This window comes from Heterodontus francisci, chromosome 18 (genome assembly GCF_036365525.1).
Source record: "Heterodontus francisci isolate sHetFra1 chromosome 18, sHetFra1.hap1, whole genome shotgun sequence".
NCBI classification, from domain to species: domain Eukaryota; kingdom Metazoa; phylum Chordata; class Chondrichthyes; order Heterodontiformes; family Heterodontidae; genus Heterodontus; species Heterodontus francisci.
The window spans coordinates 6,235,748-6,256,498 of record NC_090388.1 but is presented as its reverse complement, the minus strand read 5'-3'; the positions used below and the strand labels follow the sequence as shown (position 1 = coordinate 6,256,498).

General features: G+C 45.5%; 1 protein-coding gene across 1 annotated transcript in view; it reads left to right on the top strand.

Annotated features, from left to right (window-relative positions):
* Positions 1-4,729: 4,729 nt before the first annotated feature.
* The window catches only part of med21 (mediator complex subunit 21), a 31,832-nt gene continuing 15,810 nt past the window's right edge, over positions 4,730-20,751 (top strand). Inside the window, exons 1-3 of the mRNA XM_068050170.1 lie at positions 4,730-4,833; positions 5,899-6,013; positions 7,674-7,774. Coding sequence (XP_067906271.1) covers positions 4,792-4,833; positions 5,899-6,013; positions 7,674-7,774 — 258 coding nt within the window. The 5' untranslated portion in view covers positions 4,730-4,791. The remainder of the gene's footprint in view (positions 4,834-5,898; positions 6,014-7,673; positions 7,775-20,751) is intronic.

Sequence of the window (20,751 nt, the reverse complement as noted above, 5' to 3'; positions counted from 1 at the left end):
ATTGACTGTAAAACACTTTGGGATGTCCTGAAAATGTGAAAGGTGCTATATAAATACAAATTCTTTCTTTAACCATAGGGTCATGGAGTCAGAGTTATTTCTTTTGGGCCTCCTTATCTCGAGAGACAATGGATACGCGCCTGGAGGTGGTCAGTGGTTTGTGAAGCAGCGCCTGGAGTGGCTATAAAGGCCAATTCTAGAGTGACAGGCTCTTCCACAGGTGCTGCAGAGAAATTTGTTTGTTGGGGCTGTTGCACAGTTGGCTCTCCCCTTGCGCCTCTGTCTTTTTTCCTGCCAACTACTAAGTCTCTTCGACTCGCCACAATTTAGCCCTGTCTTTATGGCTGCCCGCCAGCTCTGGCGAATGCTGGCAACTGACTCCCACGACTTGTGATCAATGTCACACGATTTCATGTCGCGTTTGCAGACGTCTTTATAACGGAGACTTGGACGGCCGGTGGCTGCAACAACTGATACCAGTGGCGAGCTCGCTGTACAATGTGTCTTTGGGGATCCTGCTATCTTCCATGCGGCTCACATGGCCAAGCCATCTCAAGCGCCGCTGACTCAGTAGTGTGTATAAGCTGGGGGTGTTGGCCGCTTCAAGGACTTCTGTGTTGGAGATATAGTCCTGCCACCTGATGCCAAGTATTCTCCGAAGGCAGCGAAGATGGAATGAATTGAGACGTCGCTCTTGGCTGGCATACGTTGTCCAGGCCTCGCTGCCGTAGAGCAAGGTACTGAGGACACAGGCCTGATACACTCGGACTTTTGTGTTCCGTGTCAGTGCGCCATTTTCCCACACTCTCTTGGCCAGTCTGGACATAACAGTGGAAGCCTTACCCATGCGCTTGTTGATTTCTGCATCTAGAGACAGGTTACTGGTGATAGTTGAGCCTAGGTAGGTGAACTCTTGAACCACTTCCAGAGCGTGGTCGCCAATATTGATGGATGGAGCATTTCTGACATCCTGCCCCATGATGTTCGTTTTCTTGAGGCTGATGGTTAGGCCAAATTCATTGCAGGCAGACGCAAACCTGTCGATGAGACTCTGCAGGCATTCTTCAGTGTGAGATGTTAAAGCAGCATCGTCAGCAAAGAGGAGTTCTCTGATGAGGACTTTCCGTACTTTGGACTTCGCTCTTAGACGGGCAAGGTTGAACAACCTGCCCCCTGATCTTGTGTGGAGGAAAATTCCTTCTTCAGAGGATTTGAACGCATGTGAAAGCAGCAGGGAGAAGAAAATCCCAAAAAGTGTGGGTGCGAGAACACAGCCCTGTTTCACACCACTCAGGATAGGAAAGGGCTCTGATGAGGAGCCACCATGTTGAATTGTGCCTTTCATATTGTCATGGAATGAGGTGATGATACTTAGTAGCTTTGGTGGACATCCGATCTTTTCTAGTAGTCTGAAGAGACCACGTCTGCTGACGAGGTCAAAGGCTTTGGTGAGATCAATGAAAGCAATGTAGAGGGGCATCTGTTGTTCACGGCATTTCTCCTGTATCTGACGAAGGGAGAACAGCATGTCAATAGTCGATCTCTCTGCACGAAAGCCACACTGTGCCTCAGGGTAGACGCGCTCGGCCAGCTTCTGGAGCCTGTTCAGAGCGACTCGAGCAAAGACTTTCCCCACTATGCTGAGCAGGGAGATTCCACGGTAGTTGTTGCAGTCACCGCGGTCACCTTTGTTTTTATAGAGGGTGATGATGTTGGCATCGCGCATGTCCTGGGGTACTGCTCCCTCGTCCCAGCACAGGCATAGCAGTTCATGTAGTGCTGAGAGTATAGCAGGCTTGGCACTCTTGATTATTTCAGGGGTAATGCTGTCCTTCCCAGGGGCTTTTCCGCTGGCTAGGGAATCAATGGCATCACTGAGTTCCGATTTGGTTGGCTGTATGTCCCAGCTCATCCATGACTGGTAGAGGCTGGGCTGCATTGAGGGCAGTCTCAGTGACAGCATTCTAGGTAGTGCTCAACCCAGCGGTCCATCTGTTTGCGTTGGTCAGTGATTATGTCCCCCGATTTAGATTTGAGGGGGGCGATCTTCTTGATGGTTGGCCCAAGAGCTCTCTTCATGCCATCATACATTCCTCTGATGTTTCCGGTGTCTGAGGCCAGCTGAATATGACTGCATAGGTGTTGCCAGTAGTCGTTTGCGCAACGCCTAGCTGTTCTTTGTGCAGTACTTCTGGCTGCTTTAAGTGCTGCGGATGTTAAATCGCTGGAGGCTTTCTTGTAGTTCAAAAGTGCAATGCGCTTAGCGGCTATGACAGGTTCCAGCTCTTCATTATGAGATTGAAACCAGTCTGCATTTCTCTTCGCACTTTTGCCGTAGGTGGTCAAAGCTGACTCTTAGATGGCGTCTCTGATGTGGGCCCACTTGGTCTCAGCATCCCCTGTGGGAGTGTTTTGAAGGGCTGTTACAAGTGAATTTAGAAATTTTTGTAACAGCTGTGGGTGAGAAATTCTGCTCGTGTTGATGCGCGGGTGGCCCTTCTGCTTGGAATGATGCAACTTCTTTGGTCTGAGTCTAACCTTGCTGCACACCAGGGAGTGGTCGGTGTCGCAGTCCGCACTGTGGAAGCTGCGTGTGATTTGAACACTGTTTAAAGAGGCTCGCCTTGTGACAATGAGGTCTAGCTGGTGCCAACGACGTGATCTTGGGTGCCTCCATGAAACCTGGTGACAGGGTTTAGTGTGAAAGAACGAGTTGGTGATGCAGAGGTTATGATAGGTACACAACTCAAGCAGTCTCTGTCCATTCTCATTCATCCTTCCAATGCCATAGCGCCCAAGGCAGGAGGGCCATGAGTCATGGTCGGCCCCAACCCTGGCATTAAAGTCCCCCAGCAGGAATAGGTGTTCGGTGTTGGGGATGCTGCTAATGATGTCATGGAGTTGTTCATAGAACTGGTCTTTAGCTTCAGGTGGGGAGCAGAGTGTTGGAGCATAGATGCTGAGTAGGTGTACTGGACCAGAGGTGGTGAGCAGTCGGATGGACAGTATGCGTTCCGAGCCATTTGAGGGAGGCTCTATCATGCTGAGCAAGGAGTTTCTGATGGCGAAGCCCACTCCATGCTGTCTTGGTTCTTCAGGATCCCTACCCTGCCAGAAGAAGGTGTAGTCTTGCTCTGCTAGAGAGCCACTCGCGGGGAGGCGAGTCTCCTGAAGTGCTGCAATGTCCACATTGAATCTACTGAGCTCGTTGTTAATGATGGCGGTCTTCCGAGAATCGTTGATTTGTGTAAGGTCTTCCGACAGGCCAGGACACATAGTTCTGACGTTCCAGCTTGCAAAGCGAAGGGCTGGTACCTTCTTTCCTTTTTTCCATGACCATAGGGTCATGGAGTCAGAGTTATACAGCACAGAAACAGGCCATCTGGCCCATCATATCTGCATCAGCCATCAAGCCTATTTATTCTAATCCCATTTTCCAGCACTTGGCCCGTAGCCTCATATGCTATGGCGTTTCAAGCGCTCATCTAAATACTTCTTAAATGTTGTGAGGGCTCCTGCTTCTATCACCCCTTCAGGAAGTGTGTTCCAGATTCCAACATCGACTTGCATTTTTGTGGCAACTTTAACATAGTGAAAGGTTCCAAAATGATTCACAGGTGTGTTATCAGGGGTTTGTAGGGTTGGAGGAGGTTATAGAATTAGACAAGCAGGTGTATGGAGGGATTTGAACACAAGGATGAAAGTTTGAGGTGTTGCTGGACCAGGAGCCAATGTAAGTCATCGAACAGGGGGGTGATGGGTGAACAGAGATTGCTGCGAATTAGGGCAGCAGCGTTTTGGATGAGATGAAGTTTACGGTGGGTGGAAGATGCGAGGTTGGGCAGGAGAGCATTAGAATAGTCAAGTCTAGAGGTAACAAAGGCATGGATGCGTGTTTCAGCAGCAGATGAGCTGGGGTCGGGCAGAGACGTTATGGAGGTGAAAGTAGACGATCTTGGTGATGGAGAGGATATGGGGACGGAACCTCAGCTCAGGGATAGTAGGACAGTAAGACTGCGAACAGTCTGATGCAGCCTCAGACAGCGGCCAGGGCAAGAGATAGAGTTGGTGGCTGGGGATCGGAGTCAGAGTGGGGATTGAAGTGGAAACCAGCTGGTAGCTCAGGGGCTTCGCATGGGGACAGAGGAAAGGTCAGATATCTCTGGAGAGGGAGCGTGAAGTGTCTCCTGGAACATTTGAGGCTCTCTGTGACAGGAGGGAGTGGAGTGCATAGTGGATACAGTGAACAAAATTATAATTTGAAAAGTTTTTATGTTAGCTTTATCGTAATTTGGAATTTATTGTTTACTCCCCTTTAAAAAGGGGCACTTTTGCTTTGAATGTTCCCAATTGTTCCCTATTATCCTTATTGATTAACCAAAAGATTTAAATAGGAGGTCAGTGAAGAGGTCACAATCTGAGGCTGTGACTGATTGTGGTTCTGATTGGGTGATTGCTTGTTTTGGCTGTTTCTAATTGGTTATTTTAATGCAACTCTGATTGGATGATTCCTCTTGGGTGATTGATTGGGTAACTCTTTTGCATTCTCTCCGTATGATTGGGTAAGGTCTCTCCTTCTCACTCTAATTGGATGGATATAATTCTGATTGGATGGCTGGCTGTAATTCTGATTGGTTGGTTGGATATATTTCTGATTGGATGGCTGGATGTAATTCTGATTGGGTGCCTGCGACTGGCCGACGCCATCACATTGAACTAACGCGAGCGCTGATAGGTTGGTCGTTGCTATGTGCTTCCTCCAATGGTGGCGTGGCTTGTTGCTGCTGGAAGATGGCGGACCGACTCACACAGCTGCAGGATGCGGTGAACTCGGTGGGTCTGAGAGGCTAGAACTCCAGCTCTAACCGGGGGCAGCTCCAGCCCCGGTCTGGTGTTTGTAGTGGCTCCGCTAACCGCCTCCCCGTCCCGACCTGACGTCGGCTGCAGGCGGAATCCCAATTGTTGCAAGATGGAATTTGCATTTATATAGCGCCTTTCACATCCCCAGGACATCCCAAAGGGCTTTACAGCCAATTAAGTACTTTGGAAATGTAGTTACTGTTGCAGGAAACGTGGCAGCAAATTTATACACAGCAAGATCCCACAAACAGCAATGTGATAATCCGCTAATGTGTTTTGGTGATGTTGGTCGAGGATTAAATATTGGGCAGGAGACCAGGGAGAACTCTTTCCCCCCCCCCCCCCACCTCTTGTTTGAAATAGTGGCTGAGGGCTCTTTTATGTCTCGTCTGAAAGGCAGTACCTTGGGCAGGGCGGCACTGCTTCAGCGCAGCAGTGAAATATCAGCCTTGGTTTTGTGCTCGAGTCTCTGGACTGGGACTTGAACCCACAATCTTCTGCCTCAGAGTGGCGAGTGCTCCCAACTGAGCCATGGCTGACCACCTCAGTGGGATATGTTTATAACAACAATTTGCATTTATATAGTGCCTTTATTGTAGAATGGTTACAGCACAGAAGGCACAATTCGTCATGTCCATGGTGGCTTTCTCCCAGAGCAATTCACCTAGCCCCACACCCCTGCCTTTTTCTTACAGACCTGTATATTTTTTCTCTTCAGTTAATCATCCAGTTCCCTTTTGAAAGCCACGATTGAAACGATGATCTTTTGTCAGAACTATCAAACGTTCGCGATGTAATGGGTTTTAAGCAGTTATAGAGGTGGGGAGAGGGGAGGAATAAAACAAAAAGTCTGTGATAGGCTGGAAGGCAGGAGTGATGATGGGGTAAGCCAAAAGGGGGTAGTAATGGGACAAGTGAAGGAATATGACTGATCTATAGCTTAACTCCATTTACCTGCCTTGGTTTTGTAACTATAGACCCTAGTCTAACAAAAATAGCCGTTTGATTTTAATTTAATCTTCTTGTTTTCTTCTCTAGCTAGCAGATCAGTTCTGTAACGCCATCGGTGTCTTACAGCAGTGTGCTCCTCCTGCGTCATTTACAAACATCCAAACTGCCATAAACAAAGACCAGCCATCTAATCCAACTGAAGGTAAGCGCTACTGTGTTTGGATGTCTGGAGTCTGCTTTTTTCAAAAACGTTATTAGAATTGTTTTGAAATCAAGCCTCTATAATCGACACGGCCCAATGAAGTCTGGTTCAAGCTGTGCTTGCTGACCTACGTTGGCTCACCTATCGTAATATCTCCTTACGTGACTTGGTGCCAAACTTTGGTTAGGCTCCTTTAAAGTGCCTTGGGATGCTTTATGTTAAAGGCACTATATAAATGCAAGTTGTTGGAGAACTCTCAGTAACAGTCCTAGTGCCCAAAGCAGTCTCCCTTTGACCCTTCTCGTTGATCCCATCCCAATGACCTCCCTTTAAACATTGAAACTTTGAAAATAGCTGGAGTTGGCCATTCAGCCCTTCGAACCTGCTCCACCATTCAAAAAAGTTCATGGCTGATCATCTAATTCAGTACCCTGTTCCTGCTTTCTCCCCATATCCCTTTGGCATTAAGAAATATATCTATCTCCTACTTGAATATATTTAATGACTTGGCCTCCATTGCCTTCTGTGGTAGAGGTTTCTACAGGTTCACCACCCTCTGAGTGAAGAAATTTCTCCTCATCTCGGTTTTAAATGGCCTCCCCAGTATCCTGAGTCTGTGACCCCTGGTTCTGGACTCCCCAGCCATCGGGAACATTCTTCCTGCATCTAGCCTGTCTAGTCCTGTTAGAATTTTATAGGTTTCTATGAGTTCCCCTCTCATTCTTCTAAACTTGTGAATATAGGCCCAGTCGACCCAGTCTCTCCTCATACGTTAATCCTGCCATCCCAGGAATCGGTCTAGTAAATCTTCTTTGCACTCCCTCCATGGCGAGAACATCCATCCTCAGATAAGGAGACCAAAACGGCACACAATACTCCAGATGTGGTCTCACCAAGGCCCTGTATAACTGCAGTAAGACATCCTTGTTTCTGTACTCAAATTCTCCTGAAATGAAGGCCAACATACAATTTGCCTTCCTAAAACTTACTTTCTCAACCTTTTGCTTGCCTACCATAACTCTTGTTACTCTTCTGTAGCACCTGAGATGTTTACTCCATAAAAATACAAGTTATTACATTGCTGAATATTGCTGAATTGTCTTCTGTGTAAATGCTAAAGATAAGAACATTAATGTCATGGTAGATGCGTTTGCCTCCAAGTCAAAGGGTTGTATGGTCAGGTCAGAGGAGACGATAAATCGAGGCCCATCTGTCAAAGTCAGATGTAGAAGATTGCAGGTTTGGTCAGTAAGAGTAATTGGTAAAAGAACGAGAGGGAAGATGATTCTTTCTTTCTTAATACAGGGAGTTACTATGATCTGGAATGCACTGCCGGAAAGCGTGATGGATAAATACTTGAAGGGAAAACAATTATAGGGTCATGGGGAAAGCGCAGTGTAGTTGAACTAATTGGATAGTGTTTCAAAGAGCCAGCACAGGCACAGTGGGCCAAATGGCTGCCTTCTGTGCTGTAAGATTCTACATAGTTGGTTGTCACATTTACCCAATAAGTAACCCATTGCTTGTTAAGAGCTTTGGGATGACATGATGGGGCATTTTGTTAATGCAAGTTTTCTTTTCCCTTTATTGGTCCTTTCATGTCAGGCTGTTTTTGAAATACTTTCTCCTGTTCTCACCTGGCCCCATATTTTTCCCACAGAGTATGCACAGCTTTTTGCTGCGCTGATCGCACGGACTGCTAAAGACATCGACGTGTTAGTTGACTCACTGCCAAGTGAAGAATCAACAGCAGTGTTGCAGGTAAGAGTGAAGGGCTACCTGTGAAATTCTGTCATTGAAAGCAGGTAAGTGATGAGGCAATTTATTCTTTCATGGGATGTGGGCGTCGCAGGCCAGGCCAGCATTTATTGCCCATCCCTAATTGCCCTTGAACTGAGTGGCTTGCTAGGCCATTTCGAGGGCATGTAAGAGTCAACCACATTGCTGTGGAGTCACATGTAGGCCAGACCAGGTAAGGACGGCAGATTTCCTTCCCTAAAGGACATTAGTGAACCAGATGGGTTTTTACAACAATCGACAATGGTTCATGGCCATCATTAGACTAGCTTTAAATTCCAGATTTTTATTAATTGAATTCAAATTGCACCTTCTGCTGTGGTGGGATTTGAACCCATGTCCCCAGACCAATACCTGGGGCTCTGGGTTACTAGTCCAGTGACAGTACCAGTATGCCACTGCCTCCCCTTGGCAGGGGTGGTGTTTGTGGGAATGACCTATTTAGCACATTCTGGCAAGTTTTCGGCAACAGGTTGTACAATGGATTTGCGAATGCCCATCTTGAATTGTAGGTACTGAGATAGATGATTGTTTGACAAAGTTACAAAGTATTTATGGCATAGAAACAGGCCATTGGGCCCAACAAGTCCATGCTTATGTTTATGCTCCACAGAAGCCTCTTCCCACCCCTCTTCATCTCACCATATCATCATATCCATCGATTCCTCTCTTCCTCATGTTTATTCAGCTTCCTCTTTAATGCATCTACTATTCACTTCCACGTCTCCCTGTGGTAGCAAGTTCCATATTTTCACCACTCTGGATAAAGAAGTTCCTCCTGATTTCCCTATTGGATTTATTAGTGACTGTCTTATATTTGTGACTGAGTTTTTGCCCTCATCAAAGTCATAAGTGACATATCACTGACTGTGGTAACCAGTCCCTCATCAACCTCCTTGACCTATCTGGAGCCTTCCACGCAGTTGACTGCACCATCCTCCCCTGGCGCTTGTCCTCTGTTGTCCAGCTGGGTGGAACTGCACTCACCTGGTTCCATTATTATCGATTGAATTGTAGCCAGAGGATCACCTGCAATAGCTTCTCTTCTCATTCCTGCACCATTGCCTCTGACGTCCCCCAATGATGTAGCCATAGCCCTTTGTATTTCTTGTCTACGTGCTGCCCCTTGGTGACATCATTCAAAAACACAAGTTCCATGTGTTTGCTGACTGCACTCAGCTCTATCTCACCACCATCTCTATTGACCCCTCACCATTTGATTTGTCTCGTTGCTTGTCTGACATCTAGTATTGGGTGAGCAGCAATTTCCTCCAGCTAAGCGTTCAGAAGACTGCCATTGTTTTCTGACCCTGCTACAAAATCTGCTCCCTAGCCAGCGTTTCCATCCCTTTCGCTGCCAACTGTCTGAAGATGAGCCAGGCCATTCATAGACTCGGGTTGTGTTTGATCCCAAGATGAATTTCTGACCACATATCCACTCCGTCACCAAGACCGCCTACTTCCACCTCCGTCATATCACCCGACTCCAACCCTGTCTCAGCTCATCTGCTGAAACCCTCGTTTATGCCTTTGTTGCCTCTAGGCTTGACTATTCCAATGCACTCCTGGCCAGCCTCCCATCTTCCACCTTACATGAACTTGTGCTCATCCAAAACTCTGCTGTGCATATCCTTACTCACGCCAAGTCCTGTTTGCTCATCACCCCTGTACTTTCTGACCTATATTGCCTCCAGGTTAAGCAATGCCTCGCTTTCAAAATTCTCATCCTTGTTTTCAAATCCCTCCATGGCCTTGCCGCTCCCTATCTCAAACCTCCTCTAGCCCTAAAGTCTTTTGAGTTATGTGTCTTTCGAATTCTGTCTTTTCAGCATTTCCTAATTTTAATCACTCCACCATTGGTGCCTGTGCCTTCATCTGCCAAGGCTCTAAACTTTGGAATTCCCTCTCTACTGCTAACTCCTTAAAACCTATCTCTTTGACCAAGTTGTTGGTCACCTGTCGTAAGATCTCATTTTGTGGCCCAGTGTCAAACTCTGTTTGATAATGCTCCTGTGAAGCGCTTTGGGGCATTTTATTATGTTAAAGGTGCTATATAAAATACAAGCTGCCTATGCTATGTCCTGAAGGTCATGAAAGGTGCTGTACCAATGAACATAAGAGTAGGAGTAGGCCATTTGGCTCCTTGAGCCTGCTCTGCCAGTCAGTAACATCATGACCAATCTGATTGCGGCATCAACTGTACTTTCCTGTCTACCTGCCATAACCTTTGACTTCCTTGTCAATCAAGAATTTATCTAACTCAGCCTTAAAAATATTCAATGACCCTGCCTCCACTGCACTCTGGGGAAGAGAATTCCTCAGACTAACAACCCTCAGAAGAAATTCCTCCTCATCTCTATCTTAAATGAGCGACCCCTAATTTTTAAACTCTGTCCCCTAGTTTTAGTCTCTCCCATAAGGAAAACATCCTCTCAGTATCCACTGTGTCAAGGCCCCTCAGGATCTTGTATGTTTCAATAAGATCACCTCACATTCTTCTAAACTTCAGTGGATACAGGCCCAACCTGTCCAACTTTTCCTCCATAAGATAACCCTCTCATCCCAGGAATCAGTTGAGTGAACCTTCTGTGAACTGCTAATGTAATTATATCCTTTAAATAAGGGGACCAAAACTGTACGTAGTACTCCAGATGTGATCTCACCAACGCCCTGAACAACTGTAACAAAATGTCCTGAATTTTAAATTCCATTCCCCTTGCCATAAATGACAACATTCCATTTTCCCTTCCTAATCACTTGCAGTACCTGTATACTAACTGATGGAGAATCATGTACCAGGACACCCAGATCCTGCTGCATCTGAGTTCTGCAATCTCTGTCCATTTAAATAATATACTGCTTTTCTATTCTTTATGCCAAAGTGGACAAGTTCACACTTTCTCACATTATACTGCATCAAATTTCTGCTCACTCACTTAAGCTAGCTATATTCCTTTTGCAGACTATTTATGTCCTGTTCACAACTTGCCCTCCTACCTATCTTAGTGTCATCAGCAAATTTAGCTACCATACATCATGTCCCTTCATCCAAAACATTGATATGGATTGTAAATAGTTGAGGCCCCAGCACTGATCCCTGTGGCACTCCATTAATTACAGCTTGCCAACCTGAAAATGCCCCATTTATCCCTACTCTCTGCTTCCTATTCGTTATCAAATCCTCTATCCATGCTAATATATTTCCTCCCTATACCGTGGGCTCTTATCTTGTGCATGAACCCATTTCAAGACTTTCAAGTCTTTCTGTATTGCCCTTAGTTGATTCTTTTTGTCGGAGGCACCTTCCCTGGGTGACAGCACAGCTCTGAAAAGAAGCTCTGTGTAGAATCTTCTCCTCTTTGGCCTCCTTATCTCGAGAGACAATGGATAAGTGCCTGGAGGTGGTCAGTGGTTTGTGAAGCAGCACCTGGAGTGGCTATAAAGGCCAATTCTAGAGTGACAGGCTCTTCCACAGGTGCTGCAGAGAAATTTGTTTGTCGGGGCTGTTACACAGTTGGCTCTCCCCTTGCGCCTCTGTCTTTTTTCCTGCCAACTACTAAGTCTCTTCGACTCGCCGCACTTTAGCCCCGTCTTTATGGCTGCCCGCCAACTCTGGCGAATGCTGGCAACTGACTCCCACGACTTGTGATCAATGTCACAGGATATCACGTCGCGTTTGCAGATGTCTTTAAAGTGGAGACATGGACGGCCGGTGGGTCTGATACCAGTGGCGAGCTCGCTGTACAATGTGTCTTTGGGGATCCTGCCATCTTCCATGCGGCTCACATGGCCAAGCCATCTCAAGCGCCGCTGACTCAGTAGTGTGTATAAGCTGGGGATGTTGGCCGCCTCGAGGACTTCTGTGTTGGAGATACGGTCCTGCCACCTGATGCCAAGGATTCTCCGGAGGCAGCGAAGATGGAATGAATTGAGACGTCGCTCTTGGCTGACATACATTGTCCAGGCCTCGCTGCCATAGAGCAAGGTACGGAGGACACAGGCCTGATGCACTCGGACTTTTGTGTTCCATGTCAGTGCGCCATTTTCCCACACTCTCTTGGCCAGTCTGGACATAGCAGTGGAAGCCTTTCCCATGCGCTTGTTGATTTCTGCATCTAGAGACAGGTTACTGGTGATAGTTGAGCCTAGGTAGGTGAACTCTTCCACAGCTCTGAAAAGAAAATGATACTGTGTAGAATCAGGGTCCATGATATTCATTGCCCCAGCTTCCACCATGTGTGCTATGAGTCTCAGCAGTACCTTTGTGGGTAGGCATGGAGCAGCAACCAGACTCTTGGTTGTGGGTGGAGGCAGCTGGACAGGCAGTTGTGTCTGGATCACGCGGATCTGGGTCACTTGTGTGCCTTGTAATGGCAACTTTCAGATTGGTGACGCTGACTTAGAGGATGATTACATCAGTAAAATGTGAGGAGAGAATACATTTTGTTTCATTGCATAATTTGTCTTTACACTATCTTTACATTATCTTTGTAATATATGTTGAATATTTTGTGCTGGATGTGGCAAAACTTAAAATGCCATATGCAAAATGTGAATTTTTAGTTTTTGGGCACTTTTGATGTGAAATGTTAGATACCAAAGGGTGAATTATGATCGGGGAAAAATACAGCAGTGTGGCAGATAGGTAAATAGAAAATGTCAAATGCATGACCCCCCCCCCCCCCCCCCCATGTGAGCTTCCTTTAGTCGTGGCTGTTAAAAAAAAACAGTTGAAAAAGTGCATCCTGTTGCATAACAGTTCAACACTGTGGTTGACATGTGCAATGCAGTGTTAACAGAATTAACTCTCGGCTGATGGGGGGTGGGGGTGTGTGGTGCGGGGAAGAAATATTTTTCTCTTTATGAAAAGAAACTTATCAAAGAGCTTGTGTGTGTTTGTGTCTCTTTCTATTGCAGCCTAATGCATGTTACTGCACTAGTGTGGCACAGCCTCCCAATAATTCTTACGCCTTCTCTTGTTTTATAGTTGAGTAGGGAAGCTCTTTTTATCTGGTTAATGGAGCTACCATTATTCTATTTGACTAGAGGCACCATATAAATGACACGCTCTTGTCACCCTTGTGCGCACATTACTGGTTTGCCTTGTAAACCCAGAACTTTAAATGTGATTGTACATAGAGGTGTCAGCCTTGGCTCATTGTGCAGCCCTCTTGTCTCTGAGTCAGGAGGTTGTAGCTTCAAGTCCTAGTCCAGAAACTTGAGCACAAAAGCTCAGCTGACACTTCCAATGCAGTATCGAGGGAGTGCTGCACTGTCGTAGGTGCCGTCTTTCAGATAGGAGGCTAAACCAAGGCTCCGTCTGCCCTCTTGGGTGGTTGTAAAAGATTTGTTTGGAAGAAGAGTAGAGGGGGATTCTCCCTGGTGTCCTGGTCAATCTTTAACGCTGAACCAACATTAAAACAGATTATCTGGTCATTAACATATTGCTGTTTGTGGGAGCTTGCTGTGTTTCCAGCATTAGAGCAGTCACTATGCTTTTTTAAAAATAAGTACTTAATTGGCTGTAAAGCTCTTTGGGGCATCCTGATGTCATGAAAGGTACAATATAAATATAGTTTTTGTTTTAAAGCTAGGGTGCATGTGTGCTTTTACTATGTGATGGTAAGTAAGGAGCAGCCTGAAAAACCCCTCAGATCCTTGGCCTGGTCAAACAAAATCAAGAGCAGGAATGCTCTTGGGGGTTTTTATTCTCTGGATGTGGGTGGTGTTGTCAAGGCTGACATTTATTACCCATCCCTCATTGCCCTTGAAGATTGTGGTGAGCTTCTGCAGTCCATGTGGTGAAGTTACTGCCACAATTCTACGGCTCAGGTGTTCCAAGATTTTTGACTGTACCAGTGCTTGCCCTTCTAGGTGGTGGAGATGTGGGGTTTGGGAGGTGCTGCCAAAGAAGCTTTGGCTTAATAGATACCAAGCCACATCCTATCTCAAGCAAAGAACATCATGTTAGATATATATAGCTTTTGTTGCAGCCTTCACTCCACATCCTGCCTGCACTATGTCTCGCTCCCCCATTGCTCTTGTCGCTGCCAACTTGCATTGTTTCCTAGACCCATAGCACATTGTATTCGGATTTCTTATGTACTAATCTCTTGCCCCATCCTATCTCTGCAGATTCATTCATCCCTGTGCTCTTCTCGGAGTCTTCATATCTCTTTAAATCCTCCTCCACCCATCCTGCTATCAGTGCCCGAACAATTAGCCATCTGAGATCTGCAGTCTGGAACCCCCTTCCCCATCCACCTTTGTACCTCTCTGCAGCCTTAAAAAAAAACACCTCAAAGCCTCGCTTAATTCCTGCTTTGGTGACTTCTGCAAGCTGTTGCTACTGCTCACCGCCCTTTGTACGTCAGATGCACCATGTCATTTTAATTGTTATCGGCCCTATGCACATGCCAATTGCCGACATGATATGATCCATGTGCCTATGTATATATTATTGACATTTTTTGAACGTTCCCATCCCATTCTTTTACATAGAATAGCATCAAGTCTACAGTACAGAAATCAGCCATTCAGCCCAACTGTTTGCTGCTGCTTGTGTTCTCACTTCTCACCCAGCACAGAAAAGCCTGGTGTTTGTACGTCTGTGCCAGTGCTGACCTGAGTCTCCTGCTTAGGAGCTACACAAGCAGTCTGGTGACCATTTCCTCTGTGGGATTAGTTACTTTCTTTGCTTGAAGAAACTGCCCAGTTCATGATCAGCAGCTGTCTGTGACAAACAGGGTGACTACCTGGTGCTGGATGTCGCTGACTATGGTTAGCATCACTGGGTCAACCAAGGAACTGAAGCCAGTTAGTACATTTCAATTTATATGCAGTGTTAAAATGATATTGTGATGGCAAGTGCCAGTGAATTAAAGAGCCAGAAGTACATTGTGCATTGTTCAAGTCAGTTTTGTTGGAGGACTGGACCCCAGCTTTATTCCCACTAATAAGGTTGTGCAGTCTTTCTATAGAGTAGAAACATAGGTTATAACTTCTGTTTTCTGCAATCAGAAAAAAACAGAATGGGCTGGGGCACTCTTCTCTCGAAAATAGCAGACTGAGGGGGAGACCTGATGGAGAACTTGAAAATTATGAAAGGGTTCGATAGGGTAGACATAGAGGTCACAGAATCACAGAATTATTGCAGCACAGAGGGAGGCCATTCTGCCCATCGAGTCTGCACCGGCTCTCCGAATGCACAATTCACCTAGTGCCATTCCCTCACCTTGGCTCTGTAACCCTGCAAAGATGTTTCTGCTGGTGTGGGAGACCAAAATTAGGGGCCATAAATAGAAGATAGAATTCAGGGAAACTTCTTTACCCAGTGAGTGGTGAGAATGTGGAACTCGCTACCACAGGGAATAGTCGAGGCGAATGGCATAGATATCTTTAAGGGGAAGCCTGATAAACAACATGACTGGAGAAAGGAATAGAAGGATATGTTACTGAGGTTATAAGTATATAGAGTGAGGGGAGGCTCGTGTGATGCATATACCCCAGTATAGACTGGTTGGACTGAATGGACTGTTTCTGTGATAATCCTATATAGGAATTAAAAAAAAAAAATACAAGAATGATATTCATATCACTTAATGAAGTGGATTATACATTAATCTCTCATTAGAAATTCTACTTGAAACTGTTCTTCTTTCTGCACAGATGTCTGACTCAGTGTTACTAACGTTTTCTACTCCCTCCCCCCCCCCTCCCCACCACCCCCAAAACCCCGTATCTGCAGTATTTTGATTTGTTTTTTGTGTGTGGCTCCTGCTGTGCTATAACGTGGCAGCATATATGTTTGTTTTTTTTGTGCTTTCCCCCCCCCCCCCCCCCCCCCCACCCCTAAAGGTCACTTAAGGTAGTGATGTTTGCAGACCTTGCCAGACTTCAGGGTGAGCTCTTCACTGTAACCTAGTTGTCACCAGTTTCTGCATTGTGATGCAGCTTTTGCTGCTATTTTGTGTTCTGTCTCAGTGCACCACCAAGTGGCCAGGTCAGTAACAACAAAAGTATGAACAGTATCTTTCTCTGCCTCCCTGTACTAAAAGAAAGAACTTGCATTTATATAGAGCCTTTCATGATCTGTCAATGTCCCAAAGTGCTTTACAGCCAATGATTATTTTTGAAGTTTTGTTTTATTCGTTCGTGGGATGTTGGTGTTGCTGCCTAGGCCAGCATTTATTGCCAATCCCTGATTGCCCTTGAGAAGGTGGTGGTGAGCTGCCTTCTTGAACCGCTGCAGTCCATGTGGGGTAGGTGCACCCACAGTGCTGTTAGGAAGGGAGATCCAGAATTTTGACCCAGTGACAGTGAAGGAACGGTGATATAGTTCCAAGTCAGAATGGTGTGTGGCTTGGAGGGGAACTTGCAGGTGGTGGTGTTCCCATGCATCTGCTGCCCTTGTCCTTCGAGGTGGTAGAGGTCGTGGGTTTGGAAAGTGCTGTTGAAGTAGCCTTGGTGAGTTGCTGCAGTGCATCTTGTAGATGGTACACACTGCTGCCATTGTGCATCGGTAGTGAAGGGATTGAATGTTGAACGTGGTGGATGGGGTGACTGTCCTGGATTGCTATATCCTGGATGACGTCGAGCTTCTTGAGTGTCGTTGGAGCTGCACCCATCCAGGCAAGTGGAGAGTATTCCATCACACTCCTTACTTGTGTCTTGTAGATGGAGGACAGGCACTGGGGAGACAGGAGGTGAGCTACTCTCTGCAGAAGTCCCAGCCTCTGACCTGTTCTTGTAGCCACAGCATTTATGTGGCTGGTCCAGTTCAGTTTCTGATCAATGGTGACCCCCTGGATATTAATAGTGGGGGGTTCAGCAATGGTAATGCCGTTGAATGTCAAGGAGAGATGGTTAGATTCTCTCTTGTTTGAGATGGCCATTGCCAGGCACTTCTGTGGCATGAATGTTATTTGCCACTTATCAGCCTAAGCCTGGATGTTGTCCAGGTCTTGCTGCATCTGGATATGGGCTGCTTCAGTATTTCAAGAGTCGCGAATGGTGCTGAACATTGTGCAATCATCAGCGAACATCCCCACTTCTGACCTTATGATTGAAGGAAGGTCATTGATGAAGCAACTGAAGATGATTGGGCCTAGGACACTACCCTGAGGAGCTCCTGCAGTGATGTCTTGGGACTGAGATGATTGACCTCCAACAACCACAACCATCTTCCTTTGTGCTGGATGTGACTCCAACCAGCGGAGAGTTTTCCCCCTTATTCCCATTGACTCCAGTTTTGGTAGGGCTCCTTGATGCCATACTCTCTCAAATGCTGCGTTGATGTCAAGGGCAGTCACTCTCGCCTCACCTGTTGTAATGTAGGAAACACAGCAGCCAATTTGTGCACAGCAAGCTCCCACAAACACAAATGAGATATTGGCCAAATAATCTGATATTGGTTCAGGGATAAACATTGGACCCAGGACAAAGGGGAGATGGCATCTCTTCAAAATAGTGATCTTTTATTTCCACCTGAGAGAGCAGAAACAATTTCCGAGTAAGGATACTTTCTGCAAAAAAAAAGTTTAGTGTTGGCTTTGTCGTACTCTGGTTGTTTAGATCTCTGTTTCGCTCTTGCTCACTTCCTGAGTAGGAACATCCTGCGCCCATCCGTTTAGCACTCTCACTGTCCTCACACCCAACCATGCCGTTTATAAAAAAAAAAAAATATCCGCTTCAGTTTCTACCTGTATTGATGCTTGCCTGACATCTTGCTGTGGTCCTTCCATGACCTGTTACTGAGCTGGCAGTCTGCAGCACATCTTGTCGGTGGGCAGCACGTTCGTCTAAGGCAGAAGGTCATGGGTTCAAGTCCCACTCCAGAGACCTGAGCATGTAATCTAGACTGATACTCCAGTGCAGTACTGAAGGAACGCTGCACTGTCCGAGGCCCCATCTGTCCTCTGAAGTGGGCATAAAAGATCCCACGCCAGTATTTCAAAGAAGAGCAGGGGAGTTCTCCCTGCCTGGCCAATATTTATCCCTTCAGCAGCATCACTAAAAACAGATTGTCTTGTTATATTTGTTAGTGGGGCCTTGCTGTGTAAAAATTGGCTGCCCACATTTCCAACAACAGTGACTGCATCTCAGAAGTACTTCATTGGCTGTAAAATGCTTGGGGGAATCCTGTGGTTGTTAAAGGTGCTATATAAATGCAAGCCTTTTTTTCCATCACTTGCATATAAGTGAACAATTGTATTGATCTTTTAACAGTCATCTACATTTTTAAAAATGTATGCATATGTGGCAGGTAGGTGTATTTTTATATTAAGCCATCCAAAAAAATGAATATGGATGAGGAAAGCCTATTTGTCAATTGGAGAGGAAAGTTCCTTCACAGAATCTAGGTGTTTCTTGTAGGATTCTAATGCTTTTTCCTCCTCTACCCATTCTTAAAATATTCAAAAACGCATCGCTCATTTTGCAGTTCTTTTTTTTTTTTAAAACCTAAATGGGGGAGGAAAGGAGAACATGAGGCAGCAGGAAGTATGCAGGTAACTTTAATTTTATAATGGGAGAGTGGGGTACATGTACAGTTGTGTTATGTGGAAAGGAGAGAAGGAAAGCAAGTGACCATGTTTGGGAGGGGGCTGAAAGAGTAGAATTCTGTTTTTGCGTGGTGGGAGATTGAAAACTCAGCAGATCGGGGCGGTAAGAATTGTAAAAACAGCATGAAATTTGAACCCAAATGAGAACAGCAGAAGGAGATGTCTCAACTTTGCATGATTTTTCTCCTGGTTTCTAACAGTCACCTCACTCTTATTAGCCCTGCTTTTAAAATCAAATTCAAATAATTCATGGTCAAGAGATGATTGCATTTACGTCTGCCTGAATGGATTTTTATCCCATCAGAGGTTGTCTGAAATAGCGAGAGTGTGAAGTCTTGCCACATCCTGACTAAACCACTGCATGGCACTGCTTCCCTGCAAACCATTCATCCTCCCTTGGCTAAAGGTGTGAAGAGAAAGTAAAATGGTTGCAGAACATATCAGAGTGTGAATAGCAGAGGGAATTAAAGTTGCAAGAAGCTCAGGGTCACACCTTATCAGGAAAGACTGAACAGGCTGGGGCATTTTTTGCTTTATAAAATTTTTTTTTTTAAATAAAGAAGGCTGGGGGTGGCCTGTTGGGCATTAGAGTTATGAAAGGATTTGATAGGATAGACGTAGAGAAGATGTTTCCACTTGTAGGGGAGACCAACATTAGAGGTCATAAATATAAGACAGTCACTGATAATCAATAGGGAATTCAGGGGAAATTTCTTTACCCAGAGGGTGGTGAGAATGTGGAACTCACTGCCACAGTGGGTGGTTGAGGTGAATAGTATAGATGCATTTAAGGGGAAGCTAGATAAACACAAAAGGGAGAAATGAATAGAAGGTTATGCTGATGGGCTGAGAGGAGGCTCACGTGGAGTATAAACACTGGCCAAATGGCTGACTTCTGTGCTGAAAATTCTAACTCAATATAGAGTCATTGGCTTTCTTCTGTGCCATAAATGACTTTCAGTCCACCGAGTCCATGCCGGCTGCTCTTGGAGCTATGCAGTCAGTCATGTACCCCCACTCGATCCCTGTACCCCGGCAAGTCTCTTTCTCAAAGGTGGCCATCCAACCTCCTCTTGAAGTCATTGATTGTTTCTGCTCCACCGTGGGCATCAAGTTCCAGGTCATTACTATCCACTGCTTAAAAAAAAAAAGTGCTTCCTCATTATTCCCCCTGTATCTTTTGACCAAAATCTTCAATCTGTGCCCCTAGATCTTGTACCATTTGTTAATGGAAACAGCTTTTCCTTGTCTAACTTATCTAAGCCTGCCATAAGCCTGTACACTTCTATTAAATCTCCCCTCAATCTTTGTTCTAAGGAGAACAAACCCAGCTTTTTCAATCTAACTTTGTAACTAAGATCCTCCATCCCTGGAAACACTGGTAAACCTCCTCTGCAGCCTCTCAAAGGCCCTCGCATCCTTACTGAAGTTTGCTGACCATAACTGGACGCAGTACTCCAGTTGGAGCCTAACCAGAGCTTTATAAAGGTTCAGCATAACTTCCCTGCTTTTATACTCTATGCCTTTATTTATGAAGCCCAAGATCCCATATGCTTTGTTAACTACTCTCTCAATATGTCCTGCCACCTTCAAAGATCAATGCACATACATCCCCAGGTCCCTTTGTTCCTGTACACTCTAATTTACTTAATGGCACAGTTGTAAATTACCTTTCCCTATCCCTTCTGCTAAAATGCATTACCTCACACTTCTCGGTATTCAATTCCATCTGCCACCTCTCTGCCCATTCTGCTAGACTATCTGTGTCCTGTTGCAGGCAGTTCATATCGTCCTCACTGTTTGCTGCACCTTCAAGTTTGGTGTTGTCAGAAAAATTTGAGATTCTACTCTGTATTCCAAGATCCAAATCATTTATATATAGCAGAAAAAGCAATGGTCCCAGCACTCCGCCTTGGGAACACCACTGTCTACTATCCCCCAGTCTGAAAAGCAACCATTTACTATGACTCACTGTTTTCTGTCCATAAGCCAATTTCTTTTATCCAATTTGACACTGATCCTCCTATTCCATGAGCCTCAGTTTTGTTAACCAGCCTTTTATATAATACCTTATCAAACGCTTTCTTAAAATCCACATAAACAACATCCACTGCATTCCCTTCATCAACCTTCGCTGTTACTTCATCAAAAAAATTCAATGATATTAGTCAAACATGATCTGTCTTTTACAAATCCATGCTGACTATCTTTAACTCAAACCTCTCTAAGTGTCCATTAATATTTTCCCTGATTATATTTTCTAAAATCTTACCCACCAATGATAAACTAACTGGCCTGTAGTTGCTAGGACTGTCCATACCAGAAATGGGCAGTAACCTAGGGGCTAGAAACAGTGAGGAAATTAAGGATATTGATATC